Source organism: Cheilinus undulatus, linkage group 12 (assembly GCF_018320785.1).
Source record: "Cheilinus undulatus linkage group 12, ASM1832078v1, whole genome shotgun sequence".
Classification (NCBI taxonomy): domain Eukaryota; kingdom Metazoa; phylum Chordata; class Actinopteri; order Labriformes; family Labridae; genus Cheilinus; species Cheilinus undulatus.
This window is the reverse complement of record NC_054876.1, coordinates 48,881,667-48,907,326: the sequence shown is the minus strand read 5'-3', so window position 1 is coordinate 48,907,326 and position 25,660 is coordinate 48,881,667. Positions and strand designations below refer to the sequence as shown.

The 25,660-nt window shown below is 38.5% G+C and overlaps 1 protein-coding gene across 2 annotated transcripts; it reads right to left on the bottom strand.

Moving 5' to 3' along the window:
- Nucleotides 1–693: 693 nt before the first annotated feature.
- On the bottom strand, nucleotides 694–19,040 carry LOC121519043 (hepatitis A virus cellular receptor 1-like). Of its 2 annotated transcripts, none has more exons than XM_041801820.1 (9): nucleotides 18,981–19,040; nucleotides 11,249–11,387; nucleotides 8,580–8,747; nucleotides 6,804–7,005; nucleotides 5,017–5,156; nucleotides 4,846–4,917; nucleotides 1,733–1,821; nucleotides 1,458–1,569; nucleotides 694–1,281 (listed from the first exon to the last, which is right to left on the bottom strand). In XM_041801820.1, the coding sequence occupies exons 3-9, from the start codon at nucleotides 8,623–8,625 to the stop codon at nucleotides 1,202–1,204; spliced, it is 741 nt and encodes a 246-aa protein (XP_041657754.1). In that variant the 5' UTR covers nucleotides 8,626–8,747; nucleotides 11,249–11,387; nucleotides 18,981–19,040; the 3' UTR covers nucleotides 694–1,201. The 2 variants fall into 2 exon arrangements, with proteins under 2 accessions (XP_041657754.1, XP_041657755.1); XM_041801821.1 differs by having other exon boundaries at nucleotides 1,733–1,818.
- Nucleotides 19,041–25,660: the final 6,620 nt, after the last annotated feature.

Here is a 25,660-nt window from a genome sequence, read left to right as displayed (position 1 = left end):
TCCCACTTTTTTGACATGAGTTTTAAAACCAAGATCAGACCTAATCATAAATATTAAAAAAATATAACCATTTAACCATTTAAACTCCAGTCTAAGTGCAAACCCCCTGATGTTTTAAATGTAAAAATACAACAAATTTAATATTTTTCATATACTACATGCATTCAGACTTCTTTAAAATTTAACATAAATATCTGCTGTTACATCCCTAATTATACAGCAGGTTTGTTTCTTCAGATTTAATGCATTTGTGGAGAATAATGTTTATTTCTGCTTCTGTTTTAACAGAAAGAGTCCCACATTAACCTCTTTATCCATTCATTTAAGCTGTATCACATTCACTGTCAGCCATCACGTCTATGTGCAGATAAAATTACAGTTCATGACTTTATTGTAAAAGGAGCTCTAGATACAGATGAAAGAGGCTGGGATGTTGTGTGTTTTAGATATTTTTTTTTAACCCCCATCCTCCACATTTAAACATCTTCAATGATGAACTGATATCAGAGCTCTCTGTCCCTCCTCTGATTCTAACAACAGTCCATCTATCATCTCTGTGGTTCAGTATCTCTACATGCTGATTAAAATGAATGGACGGTAATTAGCCACCAGCTAAGAGGCTAGCAGTGACTCTCTAGCAGCTTTTCTCGCTCATATTTTCACAAACATGCTTTAAAAATGACACACGGATATACTATTTAGACAATAAATCTATGGGGTACTGGTTAGACTTGGATGACAACTGAGGGCCTAGGCTGGCCTTGTGCAAACGGAAAGGATGGAATGCCTTAAGAAGATTACATCAATGGCATAAAAAAGGCTTTTAAGAATAACATCATCAAAGGCAGAGGATAGAATGTTTTATAAGCTTTTAAGAATAACATCATCAAAGGCAGAGGATAGAATGTTTTATAAGCTTTTAAGAATAACATAATCAAAGGCAGAGGGTGGAATGTTTTATAAGCTTTTAAGGATGTTATCAAAGGCAGGGGATGACATGTTCACAAGCTTTAAAGGATGACATCATCTGTCTAGAGCCTTTTAAAGACTTTAAAAGATGACATCATCAAAGGCAGAGGATGGAATGTTGGTAAAGCTGGGGATGTTGTGGGCTTCTACCCTTTATTTTTGCCATAGGCACACTGTAGTTGGCAACTTTTAGGAACGTGGAAAACGGGTGTGACACCAGCTCCATCCATCTTTACACAGAACTGTCCTCCTCCTCCTCTGATTGGTTCATCTTCCAGCCATTCTCTGCCCTCTGATTGGCTCTCCAGAACCCTGCACATATAAACCAAAGACAACAAAGCCCTCTGAGTGGTAGACAACCAGAAAGACATAAAGTCCATTTTCTATCAAAACTAGTTTTGTATAATCTTTGTATTTGTTGTGATAAGTCTATATTTCCTTTTCACTGTAACTACATGTTCTAAGCACATGAAAGGGAGTGTACTAACGGTAAGTGGCAGTCAGCATCAACGCCGGTACGAAGACGATGAAGGACGCTCTCAGCGTGTTCATGATGAAGTTCTGCAGACGGCTCACAGCGTTCTCCTGCTGGTCCGATGACTGAAAACACATCAACACTCATGTTAGGGCATGTTTACATGCCTGTTACCATGACCAACAACACCACAACACTGGGGGCGGAGCCAGAAAAGAGCAGTGCAACAGCATTATAATCACTATTCTAGACTTTTTACTTCATCGTTCTAGTCTAAGTCAGTGTTACCTGAACCAATGCCACCACTGGCCCTGTGGTGGAATCTGCTGTGACATCACTTCCTGTCTGCTGTGTCAGGTCTGCTATGTAGAAACCTGCTGAACAGAAAAAGTGGACCCAGACCTGAAGTTAACATGTTTATGGTTTCTGACAGGCTTCAGAGGAAACAGCAAAAACTCAGATTTTACCAAGATTTGTCAAATTCATCGTCAAAGATTTCATCTTAATCAAAACAATAACAAAGGATGACGTCAAAGGAAGTAAGGAATTATGGGTGGTTTCAGGTTCAAGACCCTAAAAACCAGAGGTGTGGACTTGAGTCATGTGACTTGGACTCAAGTCGGACTCGAGTCACAATTTTGATGACTTTGGACTCGACTTGACAATATCATGAAAGACTTGCAACTTGACTTGGACTTTGACATCAATGACTCAGGACTTGACTCGGACTTTAGTGTGATGACTGGAAAATACTTGAGATTTTCAGTGAGTGTGTTGAGTAAAATATGTCCCCATTCAAAGTATTCAACTAACGTGACCGTTATTCTGTCATTTCCAGCAATACACAAATGTTCACTTGTAAAATGGCGGTGGATAAGAAACTGTGACACTGAAATTAAGTTTGCTGAAGTCAATTGCAAAGTTAAGGGTGACGTGAATAACATCACATGAGTGTATTGCAGGTGTGGTTTTTTTTGGGGTTTCTGAACAAACTAATGTACTTATTATGTATTTAAGAAATCAATGTAAGATCAGCAAAGCTTATTTGAATTGTATTCTTTAAAGCACATGCCACAAAGTGGTGCACAAGCAAAGAGATAAAAGTTAGACACTTTTATGTAAGCAGTCAGTTTAAATGAAACAGGTAAACTAAATAAACATACAAATCTACTCAAAATTGTTTTAAAAACAAGAATAATAGTAGTAGATCATTATTATTGTTTTTCCATCCAAAATCTGTGATATATTAAATTAGCTTAGATGTATCAAGCTTTCTAATTTTTACCCTCCTTGGTGTAGCTTTTGTGTCTTTTAATTTGTCTTTTAATCAGTAACTAGTGGCTTACACGGTATTTTTTAAGTATTTTGCTCAACACTGTATGCATTATGTTATACTATGATAATTTTAAACTTTATTTATAGAGCACTTTTCAAAATCCATGTTAAAAACGACAAAAAAAAAAAAAAAACAGTTTATTATGAATATTTCCAAAGGGTCAAACCAGTTACTTTCCTTTCCACCATGTAGGAAAAAAGACAGATTAATAGATTGTTACATTGTTAAAATGGTATTTTATTTGGTAAACAGTGCTTATGACTTGTAAAGACTTGAAAATTTTAAGCCTATGAGTCTGGACTTGACTCGAATTGTCTTGTCTTTACTTGAGACTTGACTTGGACTTGCACATCTTTACTTGAGACTTGACTTGAGACTTGGGATTAAAGACTTGAGACTTGAGACCTGCAAAACAATGACTTTCTCCCACCTCTGCTAAAAAACCCACATGTCTCCATATGAGTCTAATGATCATACAGTAGCTCCTAGAGACAGACTGGAACTATGAACTGGAGAATTACTGGGTCAAAAAATGGATCAATAAATCCACATGTCTGATTAGAGAAGAACAGATGTGCCACCAATATCAGCATCTATTTTATCTTTAAGTTCCACCTGGACTAGAGACATGTTCAGATATTAGGATGGGAGGAGTGTAATGATGCTCCTCGAGGCTGGACTGGATGCAAAAGGCAAGGATGGAATGTCTAAAAGCTTTGAGGACATTATCTTCAAAAGCAAAAGAAGGAATATTTTATAAGTTTTGATAACATCTTCAAAGGCAGAGGAAGGAATGTTTTAAATCTTTGATGACATCATCTTCAAAGGCAGAGGAAGGAATGTTTTTTAAGCTTTAATGACATCTTCAAAGGCAGAGGAAGGAATGTTTTAATTTCTTTGATGATATTTTTTTCAAAGGCAGGGGAAGGAATGTTTTACAAGTGTGACTGATATAATCTTCAAAGGCTAAGGAAGGAATGTTTTTTAAGCTTTTTGACATCATCTTCAATGGCAGAGAAAGAAATGTTTTACAAGTGTGACTGATATAATCTTCAAAGGCTAAGGAAGGAATGTTTTTAAGCTTTTTTGACATCTTCAATGGCAGAGGAAGGAATGTTTTACAAGTGTGACTGATATAATCTTCAAAGGCTAAGGAAGGAATGTTTTTTAAGCTTTGATGACATCATCTTCGAAGGCTGAGGAAGGGATATTTTTAAAGCTTTGATGACCTCCTCTTCAAAGGCACAGGAAGCAATCTTTTAGAATCTTTTATGATGTTATTTCAAAGGCAGGGGAGGGAATGTTTTACAAGTAATACTGACATCATCTTCAAAGGCAGAGAAACGAATGTCTTAGAATCTTTGATGACATCATCATCAAAGGCTGAGGATGGAATGTTTTAAAATCTTTGATGACATTATCTTTAAAGGCAGAGGAAGGAATGTTTTTTAAGCTTTAATGACATCTTCAAAGGCAGAGGAAGGAATGTGTATAAGCTTTGCTGACATCATCTTTAATGACTGAGGAAGGAATGTTTTAGAATCTTTGATGATGCCATCTACAAATGCAGAGAAAGGAATGATTTAGAATCTTTGATGGTATCATTTTCGAAGGTAAGGGAAGGAATGTTTTATATTCTGATGACATCATTTTCAAAGGTAGAGGAAGAAATGTTTTACAAGTAATGGTGATGTCCTATCAAGGGCAGAGGAAAGAATGTTTGTGAAGCTGGGGATGTTGGGGCCTTTCTCTACATTTTTGCCCAATAGGTATATCTGTGTTCTAATAATGATAGAGAGATGACATATACTGAATTTCTTTATAACTCGTCTTTTTTGGTCTGAAGAATACCAGTTCTAATAATCCGGCTGTTTGAGTCTTGAGTTCTGTTGGCTTTTTGGGGATTTAGATTTACCATCTGGCCTGTTAGTTCCCTGAAATAGATGCTTTGTAATATTTGATTCACTCACTATGATAGAGTTTAGATAAATGGGGAGGGCCCTATGTTGGTCTTTACCAGGGGCCTCCATGTTACTGAAATGGCCCCTCTGGGTCCTGTACTCACCTGCTGTAGTGAGAGGCGTGTTCAAGTTCCCAGAATCCTCTCTGGCTGAAGGCTCTGAAACCGTAGAGTGAGCTTCAGGAGGACAGTAAAAACACAGTCAACACCACAGAAGAAGAAACATGTCTGATATCTGTTGATCTTCATGAATATTAAAGAAACCCTGGTTCTTACGTTTGATGATGATTAGGTACACGGAAGACGTCTGGTCATTGAACAGACCGGGCAGCTGAACTCTGCAGTGATAGAAACCAGAGTCTGACAGTCGAGAGTTCAGGATGGACAAAGATGAGGACAAGGAGGAGGACGAGTACCTGTAGAAGAGATGATCATTTTTATTGGGCTTAATATCTCCAATTACTTCCTAACATGTTGTGAGATAATTTTGCATTTAGATATGTAGATTATTTTACATAATAGAAAGGTGTGAGAGCTTCAAAAATAAGAGAATGAGAATGATCTGATAAACAATAATAAAAATAATACATCCTTAAGTTGTAAGATTACCAGAAACAAAACTCTGAATTTGAGTTAAGACTTACATTTACAGGAAGAAAAACTTTCATGTGGAAAAAGAGGAAACTTACCAAAAAAAAAAAAAAGTCAAAATTTTATAATTCAAAAAAAGAGGAAAACCTACTTGAAAATGTGTAAAAATTACAAGAAAAAAACATTGACAACTTACATAAAATACATCAGAATTAAGAATTTAAAAAATGACATCTTACAGGAAAAATCTACCTTAAATTTATGAGATAAAAGTGGAAAACTAACAGAAACAAACACCCCAAAATTTAAGTCTATACAGGGCAAATCTTAAAAAAAAAAAAAAATAGAGTTAAAAAGTTGAAAACTGGCGTGCAGGTGGCCTAGTGGTTTAAGGTGGGCCCCATGGACATGGGCAGCCCTGGTTTTGAGTCAGGCCATTATTTCCTGCATGCTTGCCCCACGCTCCCATCCCTGTTTCTGATTCTATCAACTGTCCTCTTCTCTAAATAAATGCATAAAAAGCAAAAAAGAATATCTTAATAAAAAAAAACAAAAAACAGAATTTCCAAGAATGAAAAGTGACAGTGGAAGTGGAAGTGTCAAGGAAGAGAACAACTTACAAGAAAAAAAGAAAAAAACATCATAGAGTTAAAAAAAAAAAAAAAGAAAGTACAAAGAACCGTCAGAAGAAACCGTGAAGAATTTAAATTTTAACATATTTAAGTGTGGGATACAACGAAAAGAACCCTCAGTATTTTTGAGTTTTAAAAGTGAAAACTACTAGAAAAAAGACAAAATTCAAGAGTGAAAAACCTTCAAGGAGAATCGGAATTTTTCAACTTTTAAAATTTGTAAGTTTGAAAAGAACCAAATGTCTCATAACTTTTTAGATGAAAAATTTAAACTGTGAGGAAAGATCCTGCAGAGAGCCTGATGAAATGACCCTTATTGTTGTGACTGATTAATAAGAAAATATTTCAGAATTATCACATTATCATGATACTGACACATGAACTGGAAAAAATCAGCAGAAAGCAACAGACTGACCACACCAGAGGAGGATTCTGATCTAAGAAGGGTTTGGAGTTAAGTTTATCATATATTTACAATTTTATTGTGTCTTAAATGTTTGATTTTATCAACCTGAGATTGTCAAGATTATAAAGTTAGGCATAAATGACTTAAAATTTTAAATTCTTCTTTAAAAAACTGTGTTAAATTCAGTGTGATTTACTCTGACTGAGAATATAACAATTGAAATTTGAGTTTCAAATAAAAGTCCACAAATGCTGTTAGAATCAGGAAAAAGGAGACTCAGAAGTCCCTAAAATTATAATTTTAAATCTTTTTTGGGTGATCATGTTGAATTTCAATAAATATCCACATTACTCTGCTAACACAAGATGCTAAAAGAAAATGGAGCTAACTGTTAATAGAAACATGATGACCACAAGTCACTGATGACATCACACCTGGAGGACTTCCTGTACGTAGTCTGATCTCCAGCCCGATTGATCACTGTGTTGTGGCAGGTAAACAGTGATGGCGCACCCAACCCCCAGCACACTTCCACACCTGGCTGGCTCGCCGACCCAATACGACATGGCAGCGTCACCCTCCTCCCAGCTACACCCACCACCGTCTCCATGGCAACCCCTGCTACAGTGATCGGCACTGACAAAAAAAAAAAAAACAACCCACACATTAAATTATTATCTGCCAATATAAGATATATACAGACTAATATAGACTGATATTTACAGCTGATATAGACTGATAATTACAGCTGATATAGACTGATAATTACAGCTGATATAGACTGATAATTACAGCTGATATAGACTGATAATTACAGCTGATATAGACTGATAATTACAGCTGATATAGACTGATAATTACAGCTGATATAGACTGATAATTACTGCTGATATAGACTGATATTTAGAGTTGATATAGACTGATATTTACAGCTGATATAGACTGATATTTACAGATGATATAGACTGATATTTACAGCTGATATAGACTGATATTTACAGCTGATATAGACTGATATTTACAGATGATATAGACTGATAATTACAGCTGATATAGACTGATAATTACAGCTGATATAGACTGATATTTACAGCTGATATAGACTGATATTTACAGATGATATAGACTGATATTTACAGCTGATATTCACTGATAATTACAACTAGAATAAACTGATATTTACAGTTGATAAAGACTGATAATTACAGCTGATATAGACTGATAATTATAACTAGAATAAACTGATATTTACAGCTGATATAGACTGATATTAACAGCTGATATAGACTGATATTTACAGATGATATAGACTGATATTTACAGCTGATATAGACTGATATTTACAGCTGATAAAGACTGATAATTACAGCTGATATAGACTGATAATTACAGCTGATATAGACTGATATTTACAGCTGATATTCACTGATAATTACAACTAGAATAAACTGATATTTACAGTTGATAAAGACTGATAATTACAGCTGATATAGACTGATAATTATAACTAGAATAAACTGATATTTACAGCTGATATAGACTGATATTAACAGCTGATATAGACTGATATTTACAGCTGATATAGACTGATATTTACAGCTGATATAGACTGATATTTACAGCTGATAAAGACTGATAATTACAGCTGATATAGACTGATAATTACAGCTGATATAGACTGATAATTACAACTAGAATAAACTGATATTTACAACTGATAAAGACTGATAATTTCAGCTGATATAGACTGATAATTACAACTAGAATAAACTGATATTTACAACTGATAAAGACTGATAATTTCAGCTGATATAGACTGATAATTACAACTAGAATAAACTGATATTTACAGCTGATATTGACTGATAATTACAGCTGATATAGACTGATATTTACAGCTGATATAGACTGATATTTACAGCTGATAAAGACTGATAATTACAGCTGATACAGACTGATTTTTACAGCTGATATAAATGGATATTTCATGGTAAATAATCAAACCAAACATATACAAATTTTGTGAAATTTTATTTTAAGAACCATGCCAAAGATCTATTATATTAACATCATATAAAACACTTGTTTACAAATTAACAAAAAGACAAATGATTTAAAAATTCTGGTTTAATTTGATCAGTCTTTGATAAATTCTCCATAGTTTCCGTTGTGTTAAAGGCATGTGTGATGTGTTTCAGGTGCAGACTCACCTGTGAAGAAGCAGACGGTGAGGGAGTGAAGAAGCAGCGACAGCATGTTGTTGTGTTTCCTCACAGACACAAAGAAGAAGAATCATCAGACAGACCAATCATGACTTCCTTTTTCCACCCGTCCCGATTATTTTTAGACACTCTGGTGTTTCCAAACAGGCCTGAAGTCTGAAAAAAAAAACACTCTGAGGAATTAAGACCAAAAAACAGACCAGAAATGCCTACATGTTTTAAAAATCATTCACATTTTAACAAACGCTGAAAGGTTCTTCTAACTATTGAACAAAACCAAAACTCCATTGTAAATAAAATGAGCTGCACTCAATCGCAGTCAAGCTGACAAATTGTCTTTCTAGAATATAATCTCTGTAACAACAACCAGGACTGTTTGAGAGGCCATTAGGGTGTGGGTAAATGCTGAAATAGCATTTTACTGCTGTTCCTATCCAAAGTGTTGAAAATCGCTCCTGCTGTCTTAAACCAGGAACATCTTTTTATTCTTTAAGGACTGGTATTTTGTCATGTTGGGCTCCTGTTGAGTGTAGCTCCATGAAAGATAAAAAGAAAATGAGGGTGTGTTAGCACATGTGTGTGTGTTCAGAGTTATTTCTCTGAAAATCCGGCAGCCCTAAGACTAACAGCACATGTTGTTGACTCCTGACACAGACTGTTGATTTAGTCCATTCCTAAATTTATGGCCTGCTTCACTTCTTTACCGCCTGTTCACTTATAACTAAAAATAAGGCAAAAACAAATATTTATTTCACTAAAATCAAAATTAAACTTTATCATAGATTTAAACCTTAGTCGCTTCCTAGGAAAAATATGTTTCTCTTATTTAATGAAAAAAGTTCATGGAAAAAAAAAAGTTAATGACATGATTTCTTTATATAGTAATGTATTTTTAATGACATCCTCTTATTTTACTCTAGGTGGCTTTTTAAAATTCATCTGTCCTTGTACTCAGTTGTTTTTTCGTTTGCCACATCTACTCGTCTCATCTCGAAGTGTCCTCTCCTTATGTCTTTGTCTCCTCTCTTTGCCTCATCTCCTCTTCATGTGTCCTTGTCTCCTCTTCTTGCCTCCTAGTCTCCTCTTCTTCTGTCTTTGTCTCCTCTCCTGACTTCTTAGTCTCCACTGCTTTCCTTGTCTCCTCTTCATGTGTCCTTGTCTCCTCTTCCTGTGTCCTTGTCTCCTCTCCTGGTCTCCTCTTCTTGTGTCCTAGTCCCCTTTCCTTACACTCTTAGCTCCTCACATTGTGTCCTTGTCTTTTCTCCTCGCCTCATCACCTCTTCATGTGTCCTTGTCTCCTCTTCTTGTGTCCTTGTCTCCCCTCCTTGCTTCCTCCTGCCTCTACTATTCTCCTCTACTAATCCACTTTCCTTACTTCCAAGTCTCCTCTCCTTGCCTCCTCTCCTTGCCACCTAGTCTCCTGTCCTTAACTCCTATTCTCCTCTCGTAGTCTCCTCTTCTTGTATCCCAGTCTCCTCTCCTTGCTTCCTCTTCATGTGTCCTTGTCTCCTAGTGTCTGCTCTGAATCTCTTCTCCTTGCCTCCTAGTTTCCCCTCGTAAACTCCTAATCTCCTCTCGTTGTCTCCTCTTCTTGTGTCACAATCTCCTCTCCTTGCTTCCTCCTGCCTCGCTTAGTCTCCAGTCCTAATCCCCTTTCCTGGCTTCCAAGTCTCCTCTCCTAGTCTCCTCTCCTAATCCCCTCTCCTTGCTTCCAAGCCTCCTCTCTTTGTGTCCTTGCCTCTTTGTCTCTTCTCTCCTCTCCTAGTCTCCTCTCCTTGCCTCCTAGTCCCCTCTCCCTAACTCCTATTCTGTCGTAGTCTTCGCTTATTGTGTTCCAGTCTCCTCTCCTTGCTTCCCAGTCCCCTCTCCTTCTCTCCTCTCCTTTTGTCCAAGTCTCCTCTCCTCCTAGTCTCCTCTTCTTGTGTCCCAGTCTCCCCTTTCCTTGCTGCCTTATTTCCTTCCTAGTCTCCTCTCCTTTTCTACTCTACTTGAGTCCTTGTCTCCTCTTCTTGCATAGTAGTCTCCTAACCTTGCCCCCTCTCCTTTTGTCCAAGTCTCTTCTCCTTGTATCCTCATCTCCTCTCCCCTCCTCCTAGTCTCCTCTTCTTGTGTCCCAGTCTCCTCTCCTTGCTGCCTTATTTCCTCTCCTATTCTACTCTACTTGAGTCCTTGTCTCCTCTTCTTGCATAGTAGTCTCCTAACCTTGCCTCCTCTCCTTGTCTACTCTCTTTTTGTCCTAGTCACCTCTCCTTGGCTCCTCTTCTTGTGTCCCTGCCTCCTTGTCTCCTAATCTTTTCCCCACTCCTTGTATCCTCGTCTCCTCTCTTCACCTCCTAGTCTCCACCCCTGTCTCTTCCTTTGTGTCCTGGTCTCCTCTCTTTGTGTCAGTGTCTCCTCTCCTTGCTTCCTAGTCGGTCTCCTTCAGGTCAAAGGTCGCAGTGTTTCTGTTGTTGCTCTCTCTCTCTCAGATGATATTTTTTCAAACATTCCTCTTTAATCACAGCCTCCCCTAAAATTAGAAACACTCTACATGTCTGTGAGCTCCCATAATGCATCACTCTCATGATAACTCTGTTGCAGCATACATGTTGATGTTTTCAGTCTCATGTTTAAACTTGCTAACGTCATTAAACTTCACTTAATAAATCTTGATTTACCGTAAATATCCTGATAGAGCTCACTGTGAGGCTCCGGCTGTTGAATTCCTGATGATTTCCTCCATGGGGGCTCTAACCTCCGCCGTGATGTCATAACCTCCTCAGGTAGACTCATCAGTGAGAAAGGATGGAACGGCTCCTGTAGGACAGACAGATTTACTGTAACAACCATGAAGACGTGGGCACTCATTGAGGATTGATGATAAGGAGTAGGAGGAAGAACAAGAGGAGAAGAAGAGGGAGTGAAGATGAAGAGCACTTGAAAAAAAGAGGAGGAGGAGAGCATAAAGAGAGGATGATTATGAAGAAGAGGAGGAGGATGTTGTCTGAAGATGGTTTTTCTATAAACCCTTATATGCCATTATTTCTGTGTTTAATGAAGGAATGATCTTTATGAACTCTTGCCCTTGCAAGAGAACAGTGGTTCTTAGTTACAGCCCTCACCTCTGGTCATGAGCTTAGAGAAGAGACTGAGAGAGAGAGATCATGGATACAAGCTGTTGAAATGAGATCTGGAGGGAGCCTGGAGCAAAGCCGCTATCCTTTTTATGAAAAGCAGACAGTTGAGGTGGTTCAAGCATCTGATCAGGATGCCTCTTCCTTGCCTCCCTCTGGAGGTTTTCAAGGCACCAGAAAACTGGGAGGAGGCCCAAAGGTAGACCCAGAACTTACTGGAGGGGAAACATAATCCATCTGGTCTGGGAAAACTTTGGAATACTCTTGGAGGAAGTGGAAAACATCACTAAGGAGAGAGGAAGAAGATGACTGGATGGTATAGATGGATGGATGGATGGATGGATGGTATAAATGGATGGATGGATGGTATAAATGGATGGATGGATGGTCTTCAGTGATAGAGAGATGGGTGGATGGGTGAATGGATGGTAAAAATGGATGGATGGTTTAAATGGATGGATAGTTTAAATGTATGGTTGGATGGTATAGATGGATGGATGAATGATGTATAGATGGATGATGGATGGTTGGATGGTCTATGGATGGATGGATGGTTGAATGGTATAAATGGACGGATATAAGGTTTATATGGATAGATGGATGGATGGTATAGATGGATGGATGGTAAAGATGGATAGATGGTTGGATGGTATACATGGACGGATAGAAGGTTTATATGGATAGATGGTTGGATGGTATACATGGATGGATGGTATAGATGGATGGATGGTCTATGGACAGATGGATGGTTGGATGGTATAAATGGAAGGATGTTTGATGGATGGTATAGCTGAATAGATGGATGGTTTATATGGATGGTTGGATGGTTTAGATGGATGGATAAATGATGGATGGTTGGCTGGTTGGATGGTATAAATGGATGGATGGAGGGTGTATATGGATGGATGGATGGTATACATAGATGGATGGATGGGTAGATGTTCTGTGGACAGATGGATTGCTGGATGGTATAAATGGATTGATGGATGGTTTATGTGGATGGTTAATTTACACATTATCATGGGGAACAGGGGGTGTAAAACATGTCAGTTTTGTCCTGTCTCTTGCTCCCGTCATAAATTCCATTCCACCCAAGATCTTTGTGGCAACATTTTACTTTCCAAAAGTGCATTGTTGAAAAACTTTGGAAATTTGGGTCATGATTTGTCATCAAAGATATTGATGGGTCCTGAGGCTAGACCAGTTGAGAACAACTGGTCTACATGGATGAAAGGATGGTAAAGATGGATGGATGGTTTATATGGAGGATATAGATCAGGGGTGCCCAAATTCTTTTCAGTGAAGGGCCAAAAATGAATCGGGGTGGAGGGTCGTGGGCCAAAACTAAACATCCATGTTGCAGTGCATGAAATTAAATAAGCCTGTAGCATAATTTTGCAAAATTATAACTCATACAAAGTAATTTTGAAAATGAATAACGCTATTCTTTACTGTATTTCACAGCGTGAAACTACTGAACATCCATATGGCACAAATACTAATTAGGCACACTGCCTTGAAATCATTTTCAGTAAAAAAGTACTCATGTTCCCAACTATTTTTAACTTTCTCTTATCAGTGTGCCGCTGCCTCACACACTCCATCTCTGCCATGACCCCAGCTTGACCCCAGCATCTTCTCACTGACTCACTCTCTGGTCATGGGCTTCCAGATCTGAGCTGACGGGAGCTCAACAGCGCCACCCTATCCCCAATGTAACACAATGTTAATTTGTGGTCAGGAGAGGAAGTGCAACAATAAATAAATATTGAAAGAAATATTTAGACTGCTGGCGGTGGGAAAATAATAATTAAAAAAAAAAAAAATTTGAACATGGGCAGCGGGCCAAAAATAATAGCTTGTGGGCCAAAGTTGGCCCGCAGGCCCCAAATTAAACAGCCCTGATATAGATGATTCCAAACTGTTATATACTGTATTTTAACCTTTTCAGCCCCATTTAAGCTCCTCGTTATCATATCCAGGTGTTCTGTACCTCATTAGTGTTCCCACTCATTGATTATTGTCAGTTTATCTTCAACAGGCCAGAATTAATGCCCACCACCAGCTGTGTGATGTTAACCCTTACGTATACCTAGGCACATTCTTTGCATTCTGTTCTGTAATTCTTGACCTAATTTGTGTTCTTAGATGCGACTGGCTTGAAACTGCACAAAGGTGGGCATTTTTGCTCATTTTTAATTTTCATGCCAAATCATTACATTGACCTGTTTGGTGTTGTGTATAGGAAAATACTCCCGTATATATCCCTTGGGGACAAAACTTGCCCATTTAAACCCATTATAATTGCTTATTTCGATTGCAAATTTGCAATACCGTGTAACACTGTTACTGCCATTATCTGTGATGCAATTTTGAAGGGGAACCTTAGACCTGCAGTTTTTACTACTGACCACTAGATGGCGCTGTTACCCTTTTTGGGCCAAGCGTGTATCTGTAGGGCACTCAAAAGACACACTTACAGTTGAGTTTTTTTATAGCTCTGTGAAATAAAGGCATAAAGAAATCAAATAAAAAATGTTTGTGGTTGTTGATATGAATATAAACCTGGGTTTTGCATGTTTTGCATGATTTAAGAAATTGCATCTCTGAAGCGCCACTCTAATGTGCTTTGTTGGGGATATGCTCCAGGTCTATGTGCCGGTGCAGCCAAACTGCATCAATACCCATTGATCAGAAATCTCCAAACAGGAAGTCAAAAGTTAAGAGTATCAGGTATTTCAAACTCGATGTTGGTGGTAATTGATAACTTATGACTATCTTTGATAATATTTTTTTTTAAATCCACTTAGCATTTTTAATATGGAGAATATGTCATTCTGCTGATTTGAAAATTGAACAAACTGACATTTAAAGGGTTAAAAACACATAATATTGTGACAATGATTAAAGATTTACTATGTCATGATCAGACCTGGTGATAACGGAAAAAAAAAAAGTTTTTAAAAATAATAAATCATGAATTTTAGCATTTAAAATAGGTGCAGAAAATGTCCCCTAGGGATACATGTGTGTAGTTGTTTAAAGGGATGCCTAAGGGTTAAAGCTTGCTGAGAGAAGAGCAGATGCTAATACATGCTAACAGATGCTAATAATTCAGTCATTAACTGGTCTGAACACTTTGAAGCAGCTGGAGAGCTTTACAGTGACGTGGCCTTTTATTAGCATCGAGCTAATTAGCGTTACACTGAACATCTTTAAAGCCTGTTAGCATGATGCTCATTCTGAGTTAGCACCTCCTCATTTACTCACTCTGCCCTCATTAGCATCTAATGATTAGCATCAGCATACTGAAGAGCATTCAGCTGATGTTAGCCGCATGCTAATTAGAGCTGGAGAGGTTCGGACACGGAGGATTAATCAGGAGGAACGACGATGTTTCTGTGGCTACAGGACGGGAGAGCATGGACACGGTGTGACTATAAATCTGATCAGAGGTTAGTACGAACACGACCACACCTTCAGCTGTAAACTAGGATCATCTACGGAGGCCCAGAGAGGACAAAAACAAAGAAAACACAATCATGGTTAGTCATTCTAAGAACTCAATGACAAACATCCAAAGCAGTCTCGAAATGATCCCACGGAGCGCCATGGTCACGGCTAAGAAGACGCCCTCCTCAGGAATCTCACTGTGGTTTTGGTCTCTACCCAGACCGTCAGTGACGGTTGAAACAGAGATCAACCAGTAAAATGAAAGCTTTGCCTTCTGCCCTGCTTTCTCTTCACCACAGCGGTCAGATATACCAGTGGTTCTCAACCTTTGGGTCGGGACCCCTTTGGGGGTCGCGAGACACTGAGAGCTGGTCTCCAGATGCCTTAAAAAACAAATCATGTTATTTAAATTACACTGTTGCCACTTTACACCAACTCTGTCACATTTTAACCCATTTTCATTATTTCTACCACCAATTTAACACATTTTTACCATTTAACACCTATTTTTGTCAGTTTTAAACTCTTTCCAACACTTTTTTCTGCCTGTGTTTCCAACTTCTAAACTAATTCTTGCCACTTAAGTTTAATGTTGACCCATTATTGCTACTATTAACCCCATTTAAACCACTTTTTACACCCATTTTTTCCCATTTTAACTCCATTTCATCATTTTTGCTAGTTTAACCAATTTCTGCCAGTATCTTCCTATTTTTTCTTTCTGTTAACCCTTTTGCCAGTTTTATATCTATTTTTCATCCCATTTTACCAAATTTCCACCCATTCCTGCCAATTTAAAGCCACTTCAGCCACTTTTTAACTCCCTTCTACCACTGCCTATGCCCATTTTTGCCACTTTAACCCATTGTTGCCATTTTTTTTGCCATTTTTGTCTAATTTTTGCCACTTCTAACCCATTTCTACTACTTTTAAATCTAATTTACCACCTTTTCCACTATTTTTGGACATTATTAACCCAATGTAGCAATTTTTAAACCATTTTAACAAAGGAGATTTACATTTAAAACGGCTATTTACTACACAAAAAATATTGTTTCTTTGATAAGAGAGGTTATTTTATCAGGTCAAATATCAAATATGGATATCACTCTTTAACTTTACAATGGTTTCGCTTGACCTCCAGTTTGGATGGGCCCAGAAAGCTCTCCCATTTACCCCCCCCCCATGGATTGCCTTGTCTCCACATGACTATTCTAGAATGTTCATGGCTGTGTTCAACCACCTTCAGGTGCAGTGGGGGTCCCTGGTCTCTGGCACCTTTATTCTGGGGGTCGCGGGCTGAAAAGGTTGTGAACCGCTGAGATATACGACCACTGACACTGCTGATGCTGCACCAATCCTCCAGTCCATCTCACAGACCTTCAGCGAATATTTAATGGTGGAAAGACTTCCTGCTGTCGTAGACTTACATTCATTACAAGCCACAGCAACCCCTCTCCAAGATGGCCGCCGTGTTTTACAGTATTACAGAAGGTTATGAGCTGCATCTACCTTGGTGCCAAGAGAAGAGACCAAATGAATGGCCTTTAACAGGGTTATTGTCATGTTGGAAGGTGAACCTTCGGCTCAGTTTGAGGTCCCTGCTAAGAAACACGCCCACAGCATGATGCTGCCATCACAATAGTCCACTGCTGGGATGAGACAGGACCACCTTCTCAAGAAACACACATCATTATTAAATATTTGTCTTTATCAGCAGTTGTTTATTTGCATTTATTGCTGTTGTTTATATTTGACGGTGTGGCTAGTCTGGGACCCCCTGTCCCTCCATGAGCCTATGTGGAAAGCATCTAGCAGGACCAGCACCTGCTCCTGCCTTTCCGGTGTCTACAAGGAAAGCCTGAGGCAGGGAGAAAAGCAGCATAAAACCCAGAGCAGAGCAGGAATCAACGACAACAGAAGGACATTAATCAAGTCAGAGGCAGAATGAAGGAGGAGCTGGGGTGGAGGAGGTTTGTGAAAAGGTGGTCTAAATTGAAATTAAATCTTCCACATGGATGAAGGTTCAGTCTGAAAACAGAGGTGTTTTCAGATGTCTGCCCATCAGTCCATCCATCAGTGTCTTGTGGATGTGATTCAATTTGACAGATTTTCATTAAACTGCTCAAACGTCCACTCTAACTCAAGTGATTTTGGCTCATTGGGCCTCCGTACTGTTATCCCTTTCTTCTCAGTTTTCTTAACCCACTGCTGTTCTTTCACAGCATCACAGACCTCACAGAGGCATGTCCATCTCCTTGAAACAAGCAGGAAACAGAGAAGATCCTAAAGTAGAGATGCTCTGTTGGAATAACAACGATGCATCCTCTCTCCTCGTGTTTCAGCTCTTCGTCCGTGAGCCGTCTCTGTGTTCACAGATGAAAGAATCTTTTTATTGAGCTCAAACACAAACGTAGCAGCCTGTTCTCATGTTCCTGTTCTTACAGACTTTATGAGCTCTGATGGAACATTAAAGAGAACGTGAGAGGAACACAGCTGTTCAACATTTACCCTCCACATGGGCACAAAGACTGAAGACTGGGCCATAGGGAGGACCAGAGACAGCTGCACCAGCTCAGTGCTCTACTTCCTATCCTAACATGTTAATCAGAGAGATAAATCTCAGTACTGAAGGATTAAAACAAGGGTAAGTCTCGTTCCCCTGTTTAACAGACTCCATCAGCTTTGATGTCAACTTTTAAAGAGTTAACCCTTCATCACCAACACAAGACTATCGATACAAAATGAAGCCACTTGTTAGCACATTTTAACCCTTTATTAACGTAATTTAAACATTTATGGTTCTGTGAAAAAGTCACTGACATCTATCAGTCTGAAAGGGTTACAAAAATATTTCTAAGGCTTTGGGACTCCAGCCAACCCCACTGAGAGCCATTACCCACTAATGGAGAAAACTGTGAACAGTGGTGAACCCTTTCAGGAGTGGGCTGCCTACCAGAAGAACCCAGGACAACATCTACAGATCTTTAGAGGAAAGGGTGGAATGTTTTATAAGCTCTGAAGACATCATATTTAAAGGAAAAGGTGGGATGTTTTATAAGCTCTTAAGACATCATCTACAAAGGAAAGGGGGAAATGTTTTATAAGCTCTGAAGACATCATCTACAAAGGAAAGGGGGAAATGTTTTATAAGCTCTGATGAAATCATCTTTAAAGAAAAGGGGGGAATGTTTTATAAGCTTTGATGACATCACATTTAACGGAAAGGGTGGAATGTTTTATAAGCTCTGATTACATCGTCGACAAAGGAAAGGGTGGAATGTTGAATAAGCTCTGGAGACATCGTCTACAAAGGAAAGGGTGGAATGTTTTATAAGATCTTAAGACATCGTCTACAAAGGAAAGGGTGGAATGTTTTATAAGATCTTAAGACATCGTCGTTAAAGGAAAGGATAGAATGTTTTATAAGCTCTGATGATATCATCTTTAAATGAAAGGGTGGAATGTTTTATAAGTTATGACATCATATTCAAAGAAAAGGGTGGAATGTTTAGAGGTTCTGATGACATCATCTTTAAAGGCTAAAACAGAATATTTGAAGACTTTGATGACATCATCATCGAAGGCAGAAGTTGGGATGCTGTTGAAGCTGGGGTTGTTAGGGCCTTTTTCCTTCCTTTTTTTGTCAAATAGGTCATAGTTGCCAATTTTTTGCAAAGTGGGTGGAGCTGGCAAGGAGCAAGGGCTCCACCCACTTCTCCAAAAGTTGCCAACAAAGATCAGTCAGCATAAGAGGGAGGTTGTTGGTATAAACAAGAGAGGTGAACTTTCTCAGTAATGGCTGATTATTCAGAGGACTGACCAGACAAAGGTAGAGCTCTCTGGGAGGTGTGCATCCTGTTCCATCTGGAGTCACACAAACAGCATTTCATCAGAAGAACATCAGACCAACAGTCAGACATGGCGGTGGTAGTGTGGTGGTCTGGACCAGGACCTGGACAACTAGAACCATGAATTCTGCTCTCTAGCAGAAAGCCCTGAAGAAGAATGTCCAGCCATCACTTCATGACCTAAAGCTCAAGCAAACTTGGGTTATGGAGCAGGAGAGTGATCCTAAACACACCAGCAAGTCCACCTCTGAATGGATGGTTCTGGAGTGGTCTAGTCAAAGTCTGGACTTGAATCTGATTGAGATGCTGTGGCATGACCTCAAAAAACAATTCTGCAGAGAAGAGTGGGACAACATTCCTCCACAGTGATGTGAAAGACTCACTGCCAGTTTTCACATTGTCTTTAACTTTCTCTGTCTGATGTCTGATCCTGCTGAGTCTCTCAGATGGCGGAGAAACTTCTCTCGTCCTCCTCCACTCCAGATGGATCTGAGTGATGGCGGTAAGCAGCAGACGATCGCACAGACATCGGAGATTCACCGTTAACAGACGGATGGATTGATGAGGAGAGAGAGGAGGAAGACGTTCTCTTTAAACTTTTATATTATGACACAAAGAAGTAAAAAATGGTCAAAACTTTTCAGCAGAGTTGATGAGGAACTGCTGATGTAGACACCAAGACTCAAAGAATCAAAGAACAACATATTATTCTACATGCTCCATCCTGAAACAGACCTGCAGGAGAGATTTCCTGACCTGTAACTACATTTAATAAATTCATCATCAAACTGCATTAAAGCATCAGTAACAGCAGATAAACACAGTCAGGATTCATGTGTAGTTCCTCAAACATTTCCATCATCTCTTTAATCCAAACACTATTACATCTGATTATCTGACTCTGAGAGGAAATCCTCGTCCGGCAGAAGCTGATCCTTCCCACGACCCCTGAAGGCCTCACATGCCTACAGAGAAAGAGTCAAAAAGCAGCAGCAGCCAGTGGTGTTAAAGAAATAATGCAGATACTCCAATTAGGGCAGTTCTCCTGGTGTCCACTAGAGGCTGTGTCCTGCGGTAAGTTGACCCCCATAGAGCCCTGTATTAAATAGAACAGCATAACAGCAGAAATAGCCATGTTTACAGCCTAGTACTCAAACCTGTTGAGGCTGTGTGGGGTCATTAACATCTGTTAGGGGATTCAGTTACCAAGAGGAAATCCTTAATAGGCTTTCCCTCACTCCTCACAGCTCCACCTACTTTTCCAAAAGTTGACAACTATGGCCTACTAGGAAAAATGGAGGGAAAAGGGCCACACATCTCCACTTTCATCAACATTCTATCCTCTGCCTTTGAAGATGTCTTCCTTTACATCTGATGAAAAATTCTAACTTTGCCTTTGAAAATGATGCCATCCTCCTAGCTGATCAAACATTCCAGCCTTGCAACTTTGGTCTGCTATCTGTGAAAAAAGGAGGGAAAAATAGTGCTGTCAAAATGTTTGAATAACTCTGATTAATTAATCACAGAGGTGAAAAATGCAATTAAAAAATGAATGCAGATAAATCTCAGTTTGATTCTATCACACAACCATCCACATGGAACACGTCAAGATTCTCTGTGTTCTTAATATTTATGATTTTATGGATACATCCATATTCTACAAAAATAAAACAAAAGAAGGGCCCAAAAATTGAGCCAAACTTAGATTTAATGAAAGAAAGAACTTATGATAAACTCAAGAAACAAAACACAAAGTCCAAAAAAACAAAAAAAACAAAAAACAAACTGGAACCGGAAAATCACAGGAGAAACTCTGGAAAATCCACCAGGATCAACATGGGCAAAGACAGGGAGAAACACAGAAGCTAAACACACACAGAGTGATCAGACAAAGGTGTGACAAATGAGGCACAGGTACAACAGGTGAGGGCAATCAGAGTGGAGGGAGAGTAAGGCAGGAAGAAAACTGGATTCACACACAAGGTAGGCAAAACTACTAAATAAAACAGGAAACTTCACTAAGAATTAAAATGAAGGAATGACTACAAACACAGCACAATAAGACTCTACAGCACAAGGGAAGAAAGACAAAACACGAGGAGAGAAATTATAAAATATATGTTAAAACAAGGAACAAATCAAACTCTGAAACACTAAATCAGAACTAAAAAAAATCATTCAGATTGACACCATCCTAAACTGACCAGGAAGAGAGCTTTGCCCTCTGTCTCCAATTTCCTGTTTAAATGCTTCTAGAAAGTTTGGATGACATTCAGAAGAATGACCTTACTGATCGTTTTATCACTACTATCTTAAAATCTACAAGTAAAGTCGTTTTTCTCAAATTATCAATAAATCTGATTAACTGTGATAAATTACTTACAAAGTCTTTAATTAATTAGATTAGTTTTAATTAAATATCAACAACCAAAAAACAACATCCCAACTTTAATCAACATTCCATCCACACTTTTAAGGATAACATCAAAACTTATAAAACATTCCATCCTTGCCTTTAAGGATGTTATCAAAGCTTTTAAAAAATTCCATCAATTCCATCTTTGAGGATATTATCAAAGCTAATAAAGCATTCCATCCTTGCCTGTGAGGATATTATCAAAGCTTATTAAACATTTCAACCACGCCTTTGAGGATATGATCAAAGCTTACAAAACATTCCATCCACACCTTTGAGGATATAATCAAAGCTTACAAAACATTCCATCCTTGCCTTTGAGGATGTTATTAAAGCTTACATAACATTCCATCCATGCCTTTGAGGACAACATCAAACCTGATAAAACATTCCATTCTTGCCTTTGAGGATAATATCAAAGCTTATAAAACATTCCATCCTTGCCTTTGAGGAATTTATCGAAGCTTATAAAACATTCCATCCTTGTCACTGAGGATATTATCGAAGCTAATAAAGCATTCCATCCTTGCCTTTGAGGATATTATCAAAGCGTACAAAACATTCCATCCTTGTGTTTGAGGATATTATCAAAGCTTACAAAACATTCCATCCACACCTTTAATGATATTATCAAAGCTTATAAAACATACCATCCTTGCCTTTGAGGATATCGTCAAAGCTTACAAAACATTCCATCCACACATTTTAGGATAACTTCAAAACTTATAAAACATTCCATCCACACCTTAAATGATATTATCAAAGCTTATAAAACATTCCATCCTTGCCTTTGAGGATAACATCAAAGCTTATAAAAAATTCCATCCTTGCCTTTGAGGATATGATCAAAGCGTTTCAAACATTCCATCCTTGCCTTTGAGGATATCATCAAAGCATATAAAACATTCCATCCTTGCCTTTGGGTATATCACCAAAGCATATAAAACATTCCATCCTTTTCTTTGGTTATATTATCAAGAATATCAAACATTCCATCCTTGCCTTTGAGGATATTATCCAAGCATATAAAACATTCCATCCTTGTGTTTGAGGATAGTTTCAAAGCTTATAACACTTTCTGTCCTTGTCTTTGAAGATAATGTCATCCTTTTAAGTCTTGAATAGGCTTTAAAAAAATGTTATTATTTAAAGCTCATAAAACACTCCAACCTTTTTTTTTGGATGATGATGTCCTCCTTTAAACACCTATAAAACATCCACCCTTGCCTTTGAACATGATGTCATCTTTTAAATCTTTAGTAAGCTTTAGGAAGTTTATATTTTTCCTTTTATCTTATAAAATACTCTAGCAATGCCTTTCATGAGGATGTAATCCTTCAATGCTTGTCAAATTTTCCATCCTTGCCTTTGAAGATGATGTTATCCTTGAATCCTTGTCAACTATTCCATCCTTGCCTTTGAAGATGATGTCATCCTTTATTGTATATAAATTATTCCACCCTTGCCTTTGAAGATGAAGTCATCCTTTAATGCTTGTCAACTATTCCATCCTTGCCTTTGAAGATGAAGTCATCCTTTAATGCTTGTCAACTATTCCATCCTTGCCTTTGAAGATGACATCACCCTTTATTGCTTGAGAAATATTCCATCCTAGCCTTTGAAGATGATGTCATCCTTTAATGCTTGTGAAATATTCCATCCTTACCTTTAAATCCTTTGAAACATTCCATTCTACCTTGCCATTTGCATGCAGGCCAGCCTAGGCCTCCAGCTGTCATTCCAGTCTATCCAGTACCCCACAAATATTGTCTTAATAGAACATTAGAGTGTCATTTTAAAGCATGTTAATGACAACATGAGGGAGAAAAGCTGTTAAAGAGGCACCGCTGGCCTCTTAGCTGTTGACTGATTAGCCTCCATTCATTCTTATCATCCTGCAGAGATACTAAACCCAGTCAGAGAGCCTCTGGGATGATATATGTACTGTTGTTGGAATCAGAAGAGGGACAGAGAGCTCTGATGTCAGACTGTTGACGTAGAGGATGGAATCTCTGTCAGAGTAAAGTCACAGCATGCAGACATGTAGCTGGAATTTTCAGGCATCATAAATTTTAACTTAGAATAAGTTTTTATCCATGCCACCTTCTTCTGTAGACTACCACAGCGGTATGAAGCCAGTCTATTCCTCTACAGGATATGGAGACATGGAGGACCCTGCCAGGATGTACAGCCGGCTTTTTCTGCTCAACTTTGTCAGACATATTGGATCTATAAAAACATTCTTTTCCTGCAGAGCGGCGTGACGACTCCGTCTGTCATTAAATCTGCTGCTCATAAAGCAGGAACGTGTCTGTTATATAATAACCCTCTATAATGTTATTATTTCATTTGAGCTGTCAGCCTCCTTCGACTCTTTATCTCTCCTTAAACTCAACCCGTCTGGGCAGGAAACTTGTTAAAAGCACGTCTATAGGATCCTGTTTGTGCACACTCATGCATGTGTAGTTATTACAGCAGAGGTGTCCAAACTATGGCCCGCTGGTCAACTGTGACCCACTGTCTGATTCTTTTCGGCCTGTAGCAAATCTAAAAATGAAAAATGGCTAATATGAAGCTTCTGTTTGAGTGTATGGTACGTCTTAGTTTGGCCGCTCAGCAGTGCTGCTGTGTTCATCTGTTTTGAAGACAGTTTGTTGTTTTCTCTGACTTAACAAAGCCGATGACATAAATGTTAAAACTAAAATAAAATCTGGATTCATAACACTCTAATGCAGGGGTGTCAAACTCAAGGCCTGGGGGCCAAATCTGGCCCATGGTACAGTTATACCCGGCACACCAGATCATATATTTTAATCTAACTGGCCCACTAGTTTAAGGCCTGCAGATTTATTCCAGTATTAAAATGTGAACTAAACAATGATGATCTAAAATATCTCTGTTAAGTCATACAAATTAGAAAAAGTAAAGAGTTAAAATAATTTGATAAAAAGTCAGGAATATGGTCCAATTCATTTCTGTTTTCATTTCATATTCTTAATTTTGCACCTCAAAGTCATGGTTTTGACTTTTTATTTCATATGTTGACCTTTTCAGTTCAAGAGGACTGGTTCCAGAGCCCAAGCTGTGCATCGAGGTGAGTAGAGCCGCTGCTCCTCCGCGTTGAGAGGAGCCAGACGAGGTGGCTCGGGCATCTGGTCCGGATGCCTCCTGGACGCCTCCCTGGTGAGGTGTTCCGGGCAAGTCCCACTGGGAGGAGGTCCCGGGGAAGACCCAGGACACGCTGGAGAGACTATGTCGCTCGGCTGGCCTGGGAACACCTCGGGATCCCCCGGGAAGAGCTGGATGAAGTGGCCGAAGAGAGGGAAGTCTGGGCTTCCCTCCTTAGGCTGCTGCCCCCACGACCCAATCTCGGATAAGCGGAAGAAGATGGATGGATGGATGGATGGACCTTTTCAATTCACAATTTTGACTTTTTATCTTGTTTTTTGACCTTTGAGATCCTCAAATTAAAATTTTAAGTAATATTTTGACCTTTCAATAAAAAAAATGTAATGTTTTCTCACGTTTTGATGTTTTTAGCCAACTATTTAGAATTTGTATGATATTTTTACTCTTAAGAATAAGGATTTCAACTTTATATCTCATATATTTGCCTTTTAAAACATTATTTTGACTTTAATTCCATGTTTGGACCTTTTAAGCTATTAGGTTTGAACTTTTTTCTCAGGTTTTGAGCCTTTAAACTGATCATTTTGACCTTATTCCTCCATAATTCATTGCTGGTGAAAATTAGATTGAGAGTCTATCAAAGTTCCCCTTTTTTAAAATAAAAGCCTCTTTTTGAAACAAGGTTAAGCAATCTTAGCCTAAAGACACGATCAGATTACACAAATTAGCCGTACTGGATGATGTTTATGAGGGCAGAGGTCTGTGAGTAGACATCTGGATTAGAGATAAATCCTCTGTTTTAATCTTGAATCAAGACCTCGCCATCCTCATCAGGAATCAATCGACTGAAAAAGTGATGAGAAAAACAACCAAAGATCAGAGAAGAAGCAGAAACAAACAAATCTGACAGGAAGTAGATTAAAATGCTTCCTGTCAGATTTTAGATTTATTATCTTTAGGCTATGAGTTATTCTGGTCCGTATTTATCGTCCCTCTGATTTCATAATGAAATTAAACGTGGAGCACATGATCTCTACATTCTTTCTTTAATGTTGTTATCCTTCAGTGAGTCCCTGTCTTTGTCTGAGCTCTCACATTCTTTTAAGC

Coding starts and splice junctions, on each gene's coding strand:
- LOC121519043 (XM_041801820.1), bottom strand. CDS start 8,625: ATGCTGTCGCTGCTTCTTCACTCCCTCACCGTCTGCTTCTTCACAG. Junction 1,822..4,845: donor CACGCCTCTCACTACAGCAG/GTGAGTACAGGA, acceptor TTTTCTGTTCAG/CAGGTTTCTACATAGCAGAC. Junction 1,282..1,457: donor GATGCTGACTGCCACTTACC/GTTAGTACACTC, acceptor TTATATGTGCAG/GGTTCTGGAGAGCCAATCAG.